The sequence below is a fragment of the Bemisia tabaci genome, chromosome 3 (genome assembly GCF_918797505.1).
Source record: "Bemisia tabaci chromosome 3, PGI_BMITA_v3".
Lineage (NCBI taxonomy): Eukaryota > Metazoa > Arthropoda > Insecta > Hemiptera > Aleyrodidae > Bemisia > Bemisia tabaci.
In genome coordinates, this window is record NC_092795.1 from 2569057 (window position 1) to 2586453 (window position 17397).

A 17397-nucleotide genomic window follows, 5' to 3' on the forward strand; every position below is an offset into this window, starting at 1 on the left:
TGCACTGAACCGAGAGAAAACAGGCATGTGCCAAAGAGTATGTAATTGGACTCTTTGGTCAACAAAACTCTGAGATAACTCTGAGGTTTTAATGCATTTAACGTTATGCTTTTAGGGAAAAATTGCAGTTTTCAATTGACAAAGACTTCATTCAGAGCGAACATACCGTTCTGTGACTTTGTTAAAACTGGGTTTTTTATTTCTAGAGGATGCTTTAGGGAATAGGCAAGAATTCGATATTGAAGAGTTCTTCAGATAAGGGCGTATGAGGCTTCCGATCCTGCTAGGATTGTGCAACGTAGTCCTTTAATTACACATTAACTATCCAAAAACTCTGCCATGAATTTTTCCCTGAATCTGCTCCAAATTTTTTCTTGCGATTGTGTGGCAGTAATTTGACTGAGGATAAAGTTTGATTGCTGTGAATGTTATGAAACATTGTACAATCTTAGCAGCACTGCAAGTCTCATACGCCCTTTTACCGAAGAAGCCCTCAATTACTTTATTAAACTCTGCTATAATTTCATTATAGCAAGGGCTGACAGATAGGTGGGAAAACCGCAAAAATTCCCAGCGGGCCAACTGGGAAAATTCCCAGCACCAACCAATTTTTCAGGTAATTTTGGACCTATTTCTCTCCTAAATCAGTTTATCTCTCTGCAAATAACAACTTAAAGAAGGAGCAGATTTAAGCACTGATGGGCTAATCTCCATCCGCCTCTGCATTAGAGATGGGCTTGACTGTAATATAATTATTGTCACATACCTTATTTTTCAGTTTTAAACTAGTGTTATCGGTGCCGATGACAGATGTGGCTAAAATAGTTTCAACCATGGACATTAAATCGGTGTTTAACTCTACATGCAGGTTGCTCCAAAGAGAGATCTTGGGCAAGGCTTCATTCAATAGAATACTGTGTCGATTTTGAACCGATTCAATTTGCTCGATTAATTTTATGATGCACGTCATTAGCGGGACTGCTTGCTTCACGCTTCCTGTAAACAGTGAAATCAATAAGTCAGACATTTTAAACATCTCATAGGAGAATGAACACTTTTGCATCCTTCACACTCAACAATAAGAAAAATGTACGCAGGTTGGTTGCTGCGCATCTTTCTTACAAAATATGTAAATCGGGTAAAAATAGAGTTGATAATTGAGATAGGCATGAAAACTTGAACTTAGTGTAATTGTGCTGATGGATTTTGGAGTAAAGAAATTGATTCCCTATTGAAGTTAATGCATGACTATTGGGGTTTTTTGGCTTTCCTCCTTCAGCTCCTTACAAAGGATGATTTGAATATAGAATTTTCTTCCCTTGTTTGTCTCAATGTCCAAAATAAATTTCAATGAGTTAAAAACCCGATTTTAGAGGCTTGATGTTAAATTTTAATGGATTAGGCACATGTAAACAGCTGTAGAAATTGTTGTAAAATCTGAGTGCAATGGTATCACCGATGAAATTTTATTAAAATACTTCAAGGTTACTTTTTGAAAGTGTTTCTTCAAAACTGTGACTTAATTTTTTAAGACACCATTGAAAACAATTAGGATGCAAGTCAATTATAAAAAGAGAACAGAACAAAATAACGCTAGAATTTACCTTTTAGAAGGATTGATGATAAAAGAATGCCACAAATTTCTAGCATGACTAGTACGACAGATGTCAAGCTTTTAGGGTGCTTCTCAACTGTGACGATTAAGTTGTCAATGAGCTGTTTCCCGAATTCAGTTGTATTTGTTGAAGCCGGTAATATTGAGATCGAATCGTTACAAATTAATCGCCACTGCTTCATCATCCGAGAGCACCACTGAAATAAAATTGTACATTTTTTTAGTTCATTTTCAAAATAATATTTAACTTTTTTTTTTTACTTATAAGAAGAAAAACAAAATTGCTAAAAAAGAATATTAGCATTGTTTCTTTCCCAATGCTTAGGTATTAAAGTTTATACCTACCTGAAGATATCTTACTCCCCCCCCTCCCCTAAAAAATGTTTTTCTTCAATTATTGATATATCTTTCATTTGCCCATCATCCTGAACTTTGAAAGTATAATGTACTCTAGAGAACAAAAATGCGATGTAAAAGAAAGATTAAACTGATACGCTTAGGTACAAATGGAAAATTCTGACCCTCCTTCATAGGCTGAGCTGTGGGGTCCGGACAACCTATCCTGCGTTTAACATAAAAAACATTTGAAGGTGTAAAACTCCATTGATTGAAACAGACATGGTGAGTAGAAAAGGATTCAGTAAGATACGTGAGATAAGTTTTAGGATATGGATTGAAAAAATAGCAATATTACCTTATCATAAAGACATTCAACAGGAAACAGCAGTAATTGAGACAATGCATCAGAGGATAGACTCGTGGAATCATGTTCATGTTCAACAGCAAAATGGATTGTGTCACAGATGACTGACCATAATTCGCTTAGATTTGACAAACAAATATCCCGTTTAGAAGGATCGTCCCTGATTTCAAAACACAGATATAAAGATTAAGAAGTCATCAATAAAAACTAAAACTAAAAGAATACAAGAGCTGCAATTTAAAAAAAGGCCGCTTGCAACTTTTACTATCAGCAACAGAGACATGGCTGTCTCTGATAGGCTGGAAGTTTCCACTTATTTTGAAAATCTGTTGTAATAAAGAGTTTCTAACTCTAGTAAAAAATAAAATAGGTTATGACTTATTTAGTATGGAAACTTTAGAATCCAATTTTCAGATTTTGTCAAAAAAGAGGATAATAAGTGCCATTTTGGTTCCATCTAAAATGAGAAATTATTTTTGGGAACCTCTTCAGGATCACTAGCCTTCTAAAAAGTACGAAAGACTTTGCAGACAATACCAAAAAATTCAGTGCTCGCTAAAGTCTGACATTATTTATACTTTTGTTTAAAATATGTATTCTTTGAGCACAATGAGTTTTAAAAATTCAACTTGCTATGTACTGATTTTGAGGAAAGCCAGAAAAAATGAAAAATGAGATTTCCAGTATTTTTACACGCAACATCTAGTTTATGATCGAGGAGAGGTTTTTGCTTTCTTGCTAACAAGGAAAATAAGACAGACAGATAAAATCAATTTCCTCTAGATAACAGCATGCCGCGTAGCATGTTCACACATACTTTGCAACAGTCCCTAATCTCCAATGGAAAAAAACAAGTAAAAAAGCGGAAAAATTCAGTTAACGGCCCTCTTTTTCTGAACATGGCCACCTGGAAAGTTCAATTTTAAAGGCTCATTGTGCTCAAAGGGTCGTGAGGAGCATCGTATCAAATGATATACAAATTTAGCAGATGCTGAATTCCTTGGCTTTGTGTGTATGCTCCTCTTGACTAGGATTATCTTGTTATGATTCGCAGCTTTCATTCGATATTTTTCCAAAAGAAAATTTTCTTCTTATTATTCTTATTATTATTTCTAATTATTTATTTCTTTTCACTTCAAAGAAAAAGGAAAGTTTAAGGAAGAAAACTTACCGCTGTAAGTTTAATGGAACGTAAAACAGTTGTCCAATCATGGCTTCTAATTCTGACATATTGTTTTCATACCCTTTGATTATTAACTCCAAATAATGAGTATCTCTGCAATTATAGAAAAAAAATGTTGATACAATAATTAAAAAACATTTTTGGGAAAAAATTTATTGAACTACAGCTTCATGCACAGCAATTTTATGAAAGGGAAAAGCGTAGTCTTAAAAGAAAGTTTACAGGAAGTAATCAAGTTTGAGAATAAAGCGTATAAATATCATAAATCAGAATAAAAATTCTAACTAATTGTCAAAATAAAAGAGGAATTGAGATATAGGGAAACAACTTTGATCGATTGTTTGTTCTTTTAGCAATAATTTGTATCAACAAAAACCATTTGTTAAAGATCTACAAAAAATTCATTTTTCTGACTTTTCCTTGACTCTATTCTTAAAGAAAAGATAGAAAAAAATTGCTTGACTCCTGTTGGAAAGGTAAACCTTGCGCTGCTGCATTCATACAAGACTACAGACGTATTGTTACAGTGAATCTTGCAAATTGTGATACTTAAGTGCAGTCTCCTCTACAAATGGAAAAATTCCCTCAATTTTCCTTGGCTTTTCGTATTTTTTAAATTATCTAACTTTTCTAGGTTTTCCCTGACGTTTGCCACCCTGATTATGTCAGGGATTGCAAAAATGATGTAACCAAAAAATCAGCACACAGCCAGTGGGACTGACAGAATGTTAAAGAGTAATAGAGCTAAAATTTTACTAGAAGTTATTGATGCGGCTAAGTAGCGTTGGATACTTACTCTTGAGATTTGATAGACAAGAAATTATCGCTCAGGATCCACAGATGAAGATGCTTGAAAACGGTGTCCGGATGTTCGACCATGAAAGTGTCTATCAGCTTCATGAATACCTGAATATTTTCTTCATTCAGATTGTCCCTGCAGATGGAAATACTCTCAACCGCATTGTCCAGCAACGCCAAGGTTTGCATTTGCTTCACTTTCACTGTAACATAAAAGATCACAGGACACGAATGAAAATTAGAAGCAATTTGAATGGGAAAACAAAAGGCTGAGCTTTTAGTAGGATATTTTTCCTTTACTGCTCCCCTGATAGCAGACCTATGCCTCAGACCTTTGAGACAGCATTGATCCGGAAGTGTTTGATGTCTGGAATTTCGTTTCAAAATCGTAAATTGGCGCTCTCTTAACTCATTGAGTCATACAACTTAAAGAAAATGTATTAACATCAAAAGCTACACTCGGAAGGAAACTTTATATGTATTTTTAGCAAACTAGACAAATATACCTACATGTTAATTATTTTGATAGAAAATTGAGTGAACCACTGTTGTTCTCCCAGTGATCAACTGGAGATAACTTTCCTATCACTCTACCGTTTGATTAATGTAAAAATCTCGAAAAAATCTTCATATATATCGAACGCAAGTGGTGTTTTACCATGTTTAAGTGGGGATTTTTATGGCTATTGAGCGATATTTTGTATGTGTGAGTGCATTTCCATAAGATCCCTCAGCACACGCTTTAGTATTAGTGTGTATTTTACACGGATTTTTTGAGACTATCGATAGTCGCTGTTCAATATATCGATACGTCCATTCAATTCTAAACTTACCAACCCTTTCCTACAAAATCCCCTATTCTGTCCAAGTTTCCTTAAATCTGCCTTCTTTAACTCCGTTTCTAAGTAAACTGTATTAATTATCTAAAGTTCTTTATATCTTAAAGCTTCAATTTCTATTTTGAATTTCCTAACTTGTTCACAATTTTCCTTATAAAACAAAATCTACTTACGTACTTTTTCCCCCCTGCTTGTTTTATTTGTGCGTTAGCTTTGATACAATGGCGGATTGTTTACGTTCAATTTTAAAGTTGAACATTTTCCAATTCTTTCCTTTAAATCTCTTCGAAAAAGTCCCAAAGTGACTTATCACTCTCTAAATCAGTAATTCACCCCTTCAACTTAACATTCGTGGTACTTTTGATGGTTCCACCTCTTGCAGTGAGAGAAACTGAATCGCCGAGTTTCTGAGCTTGCTTCTTGGTTTGTCCATGTCCTTCGGTTTGATTTGTGCATCTTCCTAAATGGATAATCTTACTTTTCAAAATAGTCTTTGACAGTGCTAGAGTGAAATTTTGTCTTGACAGCATTAGCACCATGTTAATTAAAATTTCAATCTATTAACCTCCATTTTTGCGCAGGGTGAGCAGGGGTGCAAATTGCACGGAGGCTGAGATGTACTTGTTATTTTTCTAGATTTTTCAGATTTGCAATTCTTGTGGAATACTTACTGTGACTTCCGTACACGTTCTAAAATTAACAAGAAATTCCACAAAATTTTGATCAGCGCGTTGTGCTGACCTTCTTGCGAGAACCTAGCGCGAAGCTGAAAACTGCAGAGGCATAAAACAATTTTCACTTTGGTTTGTGAGATTTTCTTATAAACTTGGCATCCACATATTTGTCCGACTTTTACCAAAATTATCTCTTCCATCACCATAATAGCAACAACATTAGCATAAACATTCTTGATAAGAGGTGGCATAGTATCACTGAGAACCCTGAGAGTTTTGTATTAAATACTAATGATGCTCCTCTGGAAGAATTAAAAATAGGCCATTCTAAACTAAATATATCAACAGCTCTTGCTGACGATAACCTGCTACCTTCATCAACTTAATCTAAAGTTTAGAAAAATAGATAAGCCAACTAATGTACTATCATTTCCATGCGAAGTCAACCTTGTATTAATTGTGTTGTATTGAATGATAAATACAGTTTTTACTATGCCTTAGAATTCTTACCATTTGGAGTCGGGAAATAAAAAAAAAATTGCTTCATTGTTTGCATTTTTATTGGCCAACTAAGTTCACAGTGGAACTTTCATCTACTTGGTGGTAATGAAGGTAATTATTTATTCTTCTCTTATTTGGATGAGAATTACCTACATCAAATATGTATGACATACTGTGACACTGGGTGCCGCTTAGGTACTCTACTGATATTGCAACTGTACTGGAAAAATTCCTAACTCAATTAGAGGGAACAGGACCTCATCAGGGTGTTATCTTGCAAAGTTATAGGTAAGAATTAGTTATATTTCGATCCTTTGAGATTCTTTCATCATTCAGATATAAAAAACTAAATTCAGCTTGAACAGGCACAGTTCTAGGAAGGAGTGTGACGGATAATTTATGTTTCATCTTACTTATCACACAATGCTTCGCATCCTCATCTTGCTGAGAACAGGCGAAGATTTGAAACGCGCACTACGCCGGCTACATGCTACAGATTTGGTAGTCGCCTAACAAAACTGGTACCCGCTACCCGCTAGAGTCCCTTTATGTACCCGCCTGACGTCACAAAACTTCAAGATGTGGCAACAAAAATCAAACTGGGACAATAATTAAAGAAAAGGACTGTGGTGGTCACAATGGAATACCTAAATGATCATTCAAATTTTCGAACCCTTATAATTTAAAGAAATAAAATTAAAGTACGTATTCAGAGACTTTACACTTTACTGGGAGAACATCATCCAATGCCCAGCATGAGCATTGGAAACGTCATTTGTGAACTAATAATTCTTAAACGACCGACTTGTTTGAATCTTCCTGAGAAATTTAGAGGCCAATTTTGCCAACTTCATCAGTATTTAGGTTTTTTAAGGGGCCAAAATGGTTTTTCCTGACATAGTTTAGTAGGAGAAGCAGATGTCTTTTGGTACCTTAAAATTGGGCTCTTTCTAACCTTTTACATATTTTCATAGCTTTCCTTTACCTAATTGAACCTTTTAGAAGAGGTACCTAACAGATTTGAGTATCAATCAAAAAGTTTATCCAGGTTACAGTGTTGCTGATCCGTTACAGAGGAAGAAAAAGATTAGTCAAAGAATAGGATAAAAATGCTCTGGAACCTTCACATCGACTTAAATTGTCAAAGGCGCAACACCAAAAAACTGACCAAATCCCAAAGCAAACTAACAGACCTTGAATGTTTCCAGATGATCCGATTTAATTAAATAACACTGGCATAGTTACAACGTAAAGCTTACCAAGAAACGTTTTCCACAGACGAAGTATCAGCTCTTCATTAATTTTCTTACTCTTGAAAACAGATGAAAAAACTTTTGGAAGATATGATGAAATTTTCCCATCCATATACTTGAATACACTTGTATTATTCAGGACTAAGAGATAGCTTTCTACACTTCGGTCCACAAGCTCTGGAAACGATGATGCAAATGGCATTTTCAGAGGCCCATACAAGAAGCTCAAAAAAGGGTTTATTATCACATCCACAGCTTGTTTACTCTTGTCGAGGACGAGTGCAATTAATGTATTCCAAACCTAAAAACGAGTAAACGATTTTATTAGTTTCATAAAACACTATATGGTCATGAGTGGCATTATGATCCTGACTGCAAACAAATATTTTTGAAGTTTCAAGCTTTTTACACCTGAAGTCTCTTAGGTTGGGTCCACTTTTTTCTGTCTTTCAGTTCCAAAATCTGGCTTCTTCATAGAGCCACAAGCTTCTAAATAATAGGACAAAAATCTTGAATTCATGAAGTGTGATAACCCAGAGGAAGAGAAGGAATGGATAGACAAAAAAAAAGAAGGGATGAAAGTCGATTGGCTATGGTACAGGTCATGAATGGATTTCAATAGTAAAAAAAATAAAAAAATAAAAAAAAAAAAAAACAGATTAATTCTGTTAACAACTAACTAACAATAAGACATCTTGGAATTACACAAATTTACAAAACGTACTACAGATCATTGATCAGTTAAGTTTTCATTAAAGTTCAGGGGGCATTTCAAAATTCATCTAGGTTATAGAAAGCCTCCTGGAGGAGTTGTTCTAGACCCCATAGAAATGATGCAAAGTCTGCATCCTTGAGCAAAAGCCTCTAATTTAAGGATAAAGCATTGAAAAACTGAATTGATGTGAATTTGATGATAGACTCTTGAGACTTGAGGGGTAGGGGTGTTCAAACGAATTCTTGCTGGAACACTATCGATATCGTTCTTAATTGAAACTAGCGGCAGTACCGACAGTGGCAATGATATCGACAACAGCCGGCCTTAACAGATTTTTGAGAGCTCGCACTCAATGCATTGTTGCCCCGTGTGTCGGTTTATCAGATTGCCTGGCGTGGCGGCGCGTAAAATAGATGTACACATGGCAACAGCTTATTTTCGCCAGCTCTGAAGACTCTGATCGCTATCAGCAAGAGCGCTCTTAGCGTAACTTTTTCTTAACAGAACTGTTTAGGTAGCTTACCGACTACCGATAAAACAGCCCTATTAACGGGAAGTTTTAAAGTTTTTTATGTTATAATGTCTAGAGTTATATTTATGCTTAAGAATCAAATCAGTTGGTGTAATAGAGAATTTGCAGGTGTCTTAAATTTTGGGAATCTCATCTTTAAAATGATACTGCAAGGAAAACTGAGTACGAGGATATCCGTGGTTTCTAAATTGGACAATTTTTTCGAAAAAAGGCCCAAACCAGTATAGATCTCTAGGCGTGCCTTCAACTTAATATTCCAATGTAAACTGCCTGAGCTGAACACTCTCCCCCTTCAGTTTCATACTGGTACGCATTAGAGTTCAAAACAAGACCAATCCACACAGGTCAGTCATTCCCGAGGACAAGTTTTGGTACTTTACTGCGCAGTGACGTAGTATTGAGTGCCTGCAATGTATTTCTTATGGGAGCACCCATTGTGACGTAGCATTAAGTGCGGCGAGTTAGGGCCGGGCGGGGGAGTGGATTTCAAAAAAGCTGCGCAATGACTGACCTGTGTGGATTGGTCTTGGTTCAAAAAATTTAATTTTGACTCTAATTTTAATTTTTGGAATTTCTTGGTTTTGTTTTCCCTACGAAATGGTGTGGACTCAGCACCATTTCTCCACCTTGTTACATATAGTACGGGCCACTTCTTAGTTTTTTTTTCAACCTAATCTGCTAAAATACATGTGTTTAAATGGAAAAAGCCACTACTTAGATGAAGTCATAAGGCGGCACATTTTCTCACTTTTAAATCTATTTTTCTCCAATTTCCCATGTCATAAAAAAATTATGAAAAATACTGCAAACTCAGCTCATTAAGCACTCTCAGATGAAGAAATACAATTTTTGTGTGCAAATTCCTATTAAAGTATTATCAATACTATTAGTTATGTAAGAATTTCTGTTTTTTTTCTTCTTCTCTTTCTTTTTTTGATTCATTTGAATTTATAACACTTGAGGCGCTGGATGTGAGTTGGGCACATCTTGGTGGGCTATCTCGTTAATTTTAGAATCCCTGTTCTAATTTAGATCTTAGAGCAGAGACTATACATTGGTTATTTTATCATGGGAACTTTTTACAATCATAAAGGATGTTCAGGGAAAATTGCAATGAAATGTATGCATTCACATTCCTCACAATGAATGAAATATTAGTGGAGACGGAAACACCGCAATCGAAACGAGCTGTTCTTGCGCCTCAATTAAATTATGCTTTATTTGATTTTTGGAGTATTTTTGTTTCCGATTTTTACAATTTTGTTTTATTTTTCCTATACTTGAAACAAAAGAAGATAAAATCAAAGAAGAAATGAACTGTTGGCCATAGCTCATTACGCTTATAATTCAAAGCGAACGGTTGGACTATTGCTGAAATGCAGAGGGGACAAAAAACTAGGACGAGGAAAATTGGATGAGAGCAGAAGGACTGCTAATGCTGCTTCCTTCTGCAAAGAATTCAACAACAGAAGATAAAAATTAAAGACCATACAAACAAATGTTTGAGAAGTTATGCTTGACTTACCTCCAGTTTTACTTCACAATATTTGAGAGTGTAGTGGCTTTTAGCAGTCAAGGGAGTTATGAGGAGGGAAATTTGCTTTGAGCTAAACATCACATTCGGCGATTTGGCATAGACAGTTATGAAATGCTTCCAACAACTGAAGGCAGGAATGACTAATGACTTATCCTGGAAAGAAACAAATTGAACAGGGAATAAATGTTAAGATTAGGGGGCAAACAAACAAAAACTCAAGAATAAGTCTTGAAAGGTTTATTTTGCAGAAAATTACTGCCCTAAAATTTTTACATACAGACTCCTACTCCAGTAATTTATTGAGTTCATTCAACATTGTTACTATGGGTAGTCGGTTTATTGATCATGCTTTACCAACATTTACAAATAGTATTCCCTCTTCCACCACAGAGGGGAGAAATATTACAGGCATTCAAGGAGTTAAAGTGTTTCTAAGTGATCTAGGGATGAGATCTCAGACTACGTTACACTGCAACACAATATCAACGGTGAAACTACCATACCACGTGTGCGGTGTTTAAAAAACTCCGCTCCCATTTTACTTTTCAGAGAGAGAAAAAACCAATATCATTCCTTGAAATTTTCCTTCCTTGAATTCTTCACACAGAGAAGAAAAATGCCAGATGTTTACAAGAGTTGAAGTTGAGTATTTTTCTATCAAAGAAATAAAGTATGACGGGAAGTCTGCGACGTCGCAAACCGAGATACGTGGTCTGGTAGTTTCACCATGGATATGTGTCTTTGAGAAGAAACAATTATCATAATGAGCAACTTAATATAAGGGACTGATCCATTCGTTTAGCAGCATTAATACTGAGTGGTAGAACACTGCAATTTGAGAGATCATGTGAAAATTTATTTTTAATACTACCATAACAGGCTTCAAACATTGACTCAATGAGGGAGAGATGTAATGCCACCTCTTTCTACATATTGAGTCAATGAGAGACGTCCGGTACTGAAGTTTTGGATTTGAATTTTCAACGAATCTTCACAAATTTGACGCCATAGCATGCGGTATTAATGCTGCTAAATGTTGTGGATCAGTTCCTTGCATTAATTGATACAAGGCAATAATTATTGTTTTTCAAGGACACAGACTGTAGCAGCACAACGTAGTAGCGGATTTTGTCCCTACATTGCTTAGAATCACTTTAAGAAAATAAGTGCCTATTTTGAAAACTTAAGTTTGTAAATCATTAATCTGATTTTGTCAATATTTCTGTTGTTCAGGTTCTCCAAATGTCTTCTTTTTTTTATTTAAATACTTAGAGGGTCACCAAAGGTAAAAATTCTTGAGTAAAAAAACAATTTTCAAAGGAAAGAAAATTGAAATGGGCATTTTAAAAAGTTCAAAATAATTCCAGAAAGAAAATCTAAGTAGTAAGAATAAAGAAGTAAACATACACGGAAAGCCTTTTCAGCAACTTTTAATAAGGCGTTCACAAGTGTAGTTGATTGATACAATTCAATATCCAGAATAGAGACACAGAGCTTCCACAGTGTGTCCCAATCTTCAAAAGTGTCCAATTTTTCAGCCAATATAACTGCATATCTAGATAGAAAATAATAGAATAAGATGTAAAAGCAGAGATGAAAACTCAATAGGCAAGAACTGCTGGATTTTTCTTAGAGTTTAAGTAAGTCCATTTTTCACACATTATTACGTACAAAAAAATAGAAAAATAAGGAAAAACTACTGATTGAATATTCTTTTTAGAAAAAGTCTTCACCCATCTTTCAATATATGATGGAATTATGTGGTGGGAGTTCAGTTGAACGCGTGTACACAAACCATATCTTTGACCATGGGAAGATTATGCAAAAAAGATAACTTGGCCAGCGGGAGAATGGAAATTTTCTAATAAGTCACGGTGCTGATTAACTGGCTCACAATCAGTATAGTGCTTAGTGAAGTGAAACTTGCAATGCACAAAGAAGGCTATCTAAAGGGGAGTTAAAAACACTGAAGCAACTCAGGCCTATGACTGACTTGTTGCGTCCCTTGGTACATACAGCTTTTCTTAGTTTTAGCAAAAAGAAGGAACCCTTGATTAAAGTGAGAAAAAAAATTATTGAACTTACTTTTTGGTTATATCGTGCTTTAGCTGCTTCCACCAATCGTCAGAGTATGGTTTTGCGCGGTCAACAAATTTTGGCATGAATAAATTTATGCACTTGACAGCCAAAAGTCGTGTGGATGCACTGTCGGAGAATGCAAGGGAGAACAAATGAGGGCACCAAAAGGACATGTCACCGACAGCTTTGTGAAACGCTTCATCCTTTTTTGAAAACGCTTCCACACACAATTTTAGGGTCTCTACAGAGGAGGTTCCTTTCTTTAGACAAGTTTTCAGTTCTTCATACCTATGAAAAAGCAAAATAGTGGTGATGTAATAAGTGGTTATGAAAATTGATCTGCTACAGAAATCTGTTTCAGTACGGAGATACAGTATGATGTGCAAAATTCTTAAATTATCCCATAATCTGATCTTTCCCAGATTTTTGGAGACAAATATTTGCTTAGAACTTGGGGTTCCTGCTCAATTTCAGCTACATTTTTGGGGGAAACCTGGATTTATCTTTTTGAAAACAAGAAATAATCAAGCTCCAAGCTCAAATTGTTTTGCACATTATATTGCATATGACCTAACGGAGAACAATATATTAATAGATGAACAAAGAGGTTTTAGAAAAAAGATGGGGTCTGAGGAATTAATCCAAGGATTATTAAAAAAATGGAGAGAAAGGAAAAGAAGAGGGACGACTACGGTTGCTGTGTTTTTGAATTTAAAGAGAGTGTTTGAGACAATAAATAGGAAAATTTTGGTTCGGAAATTGATGAAAATTGGAATCAGAGGGAAGGCTATTAAATGGATTGAAAATTATTTAAGTGATAGAAGGCAACAAGTTAAATGGGGTCAAAGGTTATCAGATGAAATGTGTGTTGCATTAGGAGTGCCACAGGGAAGTCGGTTAGGACCGTTATTGTATATAAATGATTTGACGGAAGCGGTGAAGGAATCTTGTGCTACTTTATTTGCAGACGACACGCTAGTCTTCAATAGTGAAGGGGAAGAGATGGCAGGAATAGAAAAAAAATCAATAGGGATCTGGGTGGACCAGGAGTCTGGTTAAAGAAAAACTGGTTAGTCTTGAATGTATCTAGAACTAAATATATGGTTTTTGAAGCATTCAGGAATAATTGGCAAGCTGAGGTGGTTTTGAATGGGAAGGTGATGGAAAGGGTAAGAGAAATGAAGTATCTAGGGATTTGGTTGACTGAAGACTTAAAGTTGAAGAAACATATTGATAGAATAACGAGAGAGTATGGGAGTAAAATAAGTTTGTTATGGAGAATAAAGGATTTTATAGGGAAGGGTAGTAGAAAGATAATTTATTACTCGTTGGTTGGGTTGAAGTTAAATTATTGTATTTCGTTACTTGGAGAAGCAAATGGAAAAGAGATCAGGGCACTTCAAAAAGGGTAAAATTCAGTCATGAGATATATATTAGGATGTGATAGGGATAGTAATATTTTGGAAATGTTGAAAAGCTTAGGGTGGTTATGCATAGAATTGTTAATCAAAGTGAGGATCTTTGTAATATTATATAAGATGAGGAGAGGGATGATTAATCTGGTATAGGGAGACGAGTCGAGGTTAGGTTTAGTGAGGATAGATTAGTTGATAGGATGTTATTCTTTAAAGGAATGAGAGACTATTTGGTGTTGGGTTGTGACGAGTGCGAACAACTAGACATTAAAATGGTTTCTGGGAAATGGTAGTTAGGGAGATGGTTGGGTTTCAGGGAGCTAATTGGGGTGATGGAGAGTTGCTGCCCAGGTATTATAGGTTGAAAGAATTTGGTTTATAAAATAGGTTAATACGACAGTAGGGAAAGTAGACTGGAATTGAATGGGATTAGCCCTTGAGGGCTACTCGAAGTACCCAAAAATATTGAAAAATTATGGCCATCAATCTAAACTTTAAAAAGTTGGGACCAAATTCTGTATAGACGTTAGTAGTGGCACGTCACAAAAAAGCAATACATATCAATTTATTCGCATTGGTAGCATTAAAAGAGGTTAAGCCAATGTTAATGTTTGGATCCAATTTGATATAATGGAGAATCCCTATGATGGCGTCGCCACTAATAGCGTATATATGTGACAAGGTAGATTAAAAGCAATGAAGTAAACAAACTAAATAAAATACTCACTTCAAACCTGCCATGATGGTGCATAAGCTTTCTGAAACAAAGAAAAAGAAAAATGATTCAATATGAATTTCTAGCTCAAAATTTATACTTCAGAAATTTTTCTTGCATAGTGAAAGTAACGATTGGCTGATAACAAAGCAAATCATATTCACAGCAATGTTTGCTCACCTACCAACAGCAAGGATTATGCTGGAATGCCCTTTAACTTTTGTAGCTCAAATCCCCATCACTTCGATTACTTTTGTTCTGTCACTTTATTCCAAAGTAAATGGCCAGGGACCTCACTTACTTAGATGACAAGATCGCAGCCTCTAGGATTTCAAGAAAGGAAAACTGGGCATCCTTCTGGACCCTCACTGGCTTGATAAATGAAACTAAGTTAGTTTGTCAAGACTAGACATATCCCTATCTCCACCAGGCATTCTAGCACATTTAAATGTTCAAATTTTAATGACCTGTTTTGAACTTTCGACAGTCAGCCTACTGGAGCTTCCTCAGTTTAGATGGGAAGATGTTCTCCTGACATTTCATACCGTTTCTCCTGATTGGATTCATCTTAGTGAAGATGATTATGATACTTATGACCAGGCATGATTGATAATGCATCTTCTAAACATATAGATTAGCTGATAAGTAGTGGCCGTCAGGCTTTCATAATCCTGATTCAGCAAGCTCAGGAAACTGATTACCTTTATAGAAAGACCATAGTCTCAGCACAAAGAAAGTGTTAAGGGGGCTCGGAAAAGCGAATGCTTCTAAATATACTACAGATCTTAGTTTGAGGCGACAAAAAACGTCAATCCACACAGTTCAACTTACATTTAGTGCAACGAAGATGAGATCACATTTGGATAATCAGAGATGTTGTGAGAAGAAAATAACTGCAGGGCGAAATGAGGAGGCGACTGATTTCTGCCAACATAGGTGAAGTGACTGGGAAAAGTGATCTATACTGAAAAATTAACGATGAAAATGAAGAATCACATTCACAACCTTCTCAACCTCGCGGATTATGAACCGCGAAATTGCATTTTTTATGGAAGTCAACAAGTGATGTCAAGTTCAGAGAAAGTAAGGTTAGAACTAAAAGTGTAGCAGAAAGGGAGGGATTATCGCTTATCAGCAAGACAATGACCAATCAGATCTCGAGATTTTCCATACGTCATTGTAAGATGAACTAAAAGCCCGCCGTTTTTACAATGTAGCCAAATGTAATATCTTGCTCAACAGGGATTTATTTTGGTCAACAGCGCATAGTTTTGCAACAAAGAGAGCTTATCTACGTCATAGCCCAATGATTCTTACATTCCACCAATCCGGAACGATGTGAACTGCGTACTTGCACCTTGCTTGCACCACGCCGATTTGCTCAAAGCGGATTTGTCCTGAATAATGAAAGCGTGAAAGCGCGGGAAAGCATTATCTGATGTACATAAAGGGCTATCGTGAGCAGAAAAAAGAGAAAAATTACAGCAGCTATCAACGTGTTGAACAGTCACACAAGTTTGTAGTTCCTGTTCTTCTAAATACAGAATGCGACTTGGTTTTCGAAACGACTGCGGCAGAGCTGATAAAATAAACTCACTATCTCGGTGCTCCAAAAAAAAAAAAAAAAAAAAAAAAAAAAAAAATTAAAAAAACCGGCGCTCCGCTTCTCTCCGCGCCGTTTTTTTTTTTTTTTTTTGGGGGGGGGGGGGGGGGGCAGACCCCCCCCCCCCCATCCCCCCGGGACGCGCGCGTCTTTTCAGTCGTTTCTCCTTTTCTTCCAGTGACCCGTGCATCCACCGCGGGAAGGAAAGTGTATTTCCCGAATTGGGATTTGATGTCTTACCGTGACCCACTGTGCGACGAACAATTTGTCCAGAATCTTCCTTCCCCTGAGCGACGAAAAGAATGTCCTAAAACATTTTCCTCCTGACCCATTGTGCGACGAACAGATTGTCAAAAAACTTTCTTCCCCTGACCCACTGTACGACGAACAGATTGTCCAAAAAACTTTCTCCCGACCCTGACGACAATGCCACCTCGCCACTGTGCGGCCCCGCTCTGGCCGACTCCCCTCATGCCGTGCACCCCCCCCCCCCCGCCTAAAACTTTCTGAGCTTGCGATTTTTAAACGGCTCAGCCGATTTTGCTCAAATTCAGTACTAAACCAGTCCTAGGGGCTAACTACCACTCTTACAAATAGGGGGCCAGAAAGTAGCTCCCTTTAACCTAAAGTTTCAAATCTTTGCCTCAATTAGGTAAAAATTTAGAGGGGATGGAAAGGACTTATGGATAACCCTGTATATCGCACGAATTTCGCCATATATATTGTGAATTCGATTTCTTATATATTGCACGATTTTCGCCACATATTTTGGAGTCAATTTCCTAAATATTGACACATTTCTTGTATATTGCGACAATTTCGTATGTATATTTTAAAATTTCATATATATCTTGAATATTTCATATATACTTAACACCATTTCTTATATATTGCCAACATTCTTATCTTTAGTTACAAACGGCCCTTCATAGAAAGCAACTAGGAACGCGAATCAAGGTAGATTTACACTAGACTGGCCTTTCCATTGTCTCGGTCGGTACACTTACTGAGTGTTCCTGGGTTGCTTATCGTCTCGCCTGAAGGGAATCTAGTCTTGCCGAAATTTCCTTATGCGCGGTCTAGATTGTATTATACGTCAATGTTATAGACAGAGTATGGCCATTTCTGTTCCGGTTTTTCATTGGTCGCGAGCGAATAGGCTGACACGATGCTCTTATGGCCGTAAATCAACAAACAAGATGGCTGTTATCGGCAAGCAAGATTGAGGTTATGCA

The 17397-nt window shown here is 36.3% G+C and overlaps 1 protein-coding gene across 1 annotated transcript in view; it reads right to left on the reverse strand.

The window, feature by feature from the left end:
- Positions 1-15680, reverse strand: part of LOC109043282 (uncharacterized) — a 20011-nt gene extending 4331 nt beyond the window's left edge. Inside the window, exons 1-11 of the mRNA XM_019060427.2 lie at positions 15391-15680; positions 14572-14602; positions 12436-12717; positions 11758-11905; positions 10339-10503; positions 7573-7867; positions 4298-4502; positions 3490-3594; positions 2310-2478; positions 1605-1812; positions 767-996 (exon numbers count right to left, since the gene is read on the reverse strand). Of these exons, the coding sequence (XP_018915972.2) occupies positions 767-996; positions 1605-1812; positions 2310-2478; positions 3490-3594; positions 4298-4502; positions 7573-7867; positions 10339-10503; positions 11758-11905; positions 12436-12717; positions 14572-14585 (1821 nt within the window). The 5' untranslated portion in view covers positions 14586-14602; positions 15391-15680. The remainder of the gene's footprint in view (positions 1-766; positions 997-1604; positions 1813-2309; positions 2479-3489; positions 3595-4297; positions 4503-7572; positions 7868-10338; positions 10504-11757; positions 11906-12435; positions 12718-14571; positions 14603-15390) is intronic.
- Between the last annotated feature and the right edge of the window lie 1717 nt (positions 15681-17397).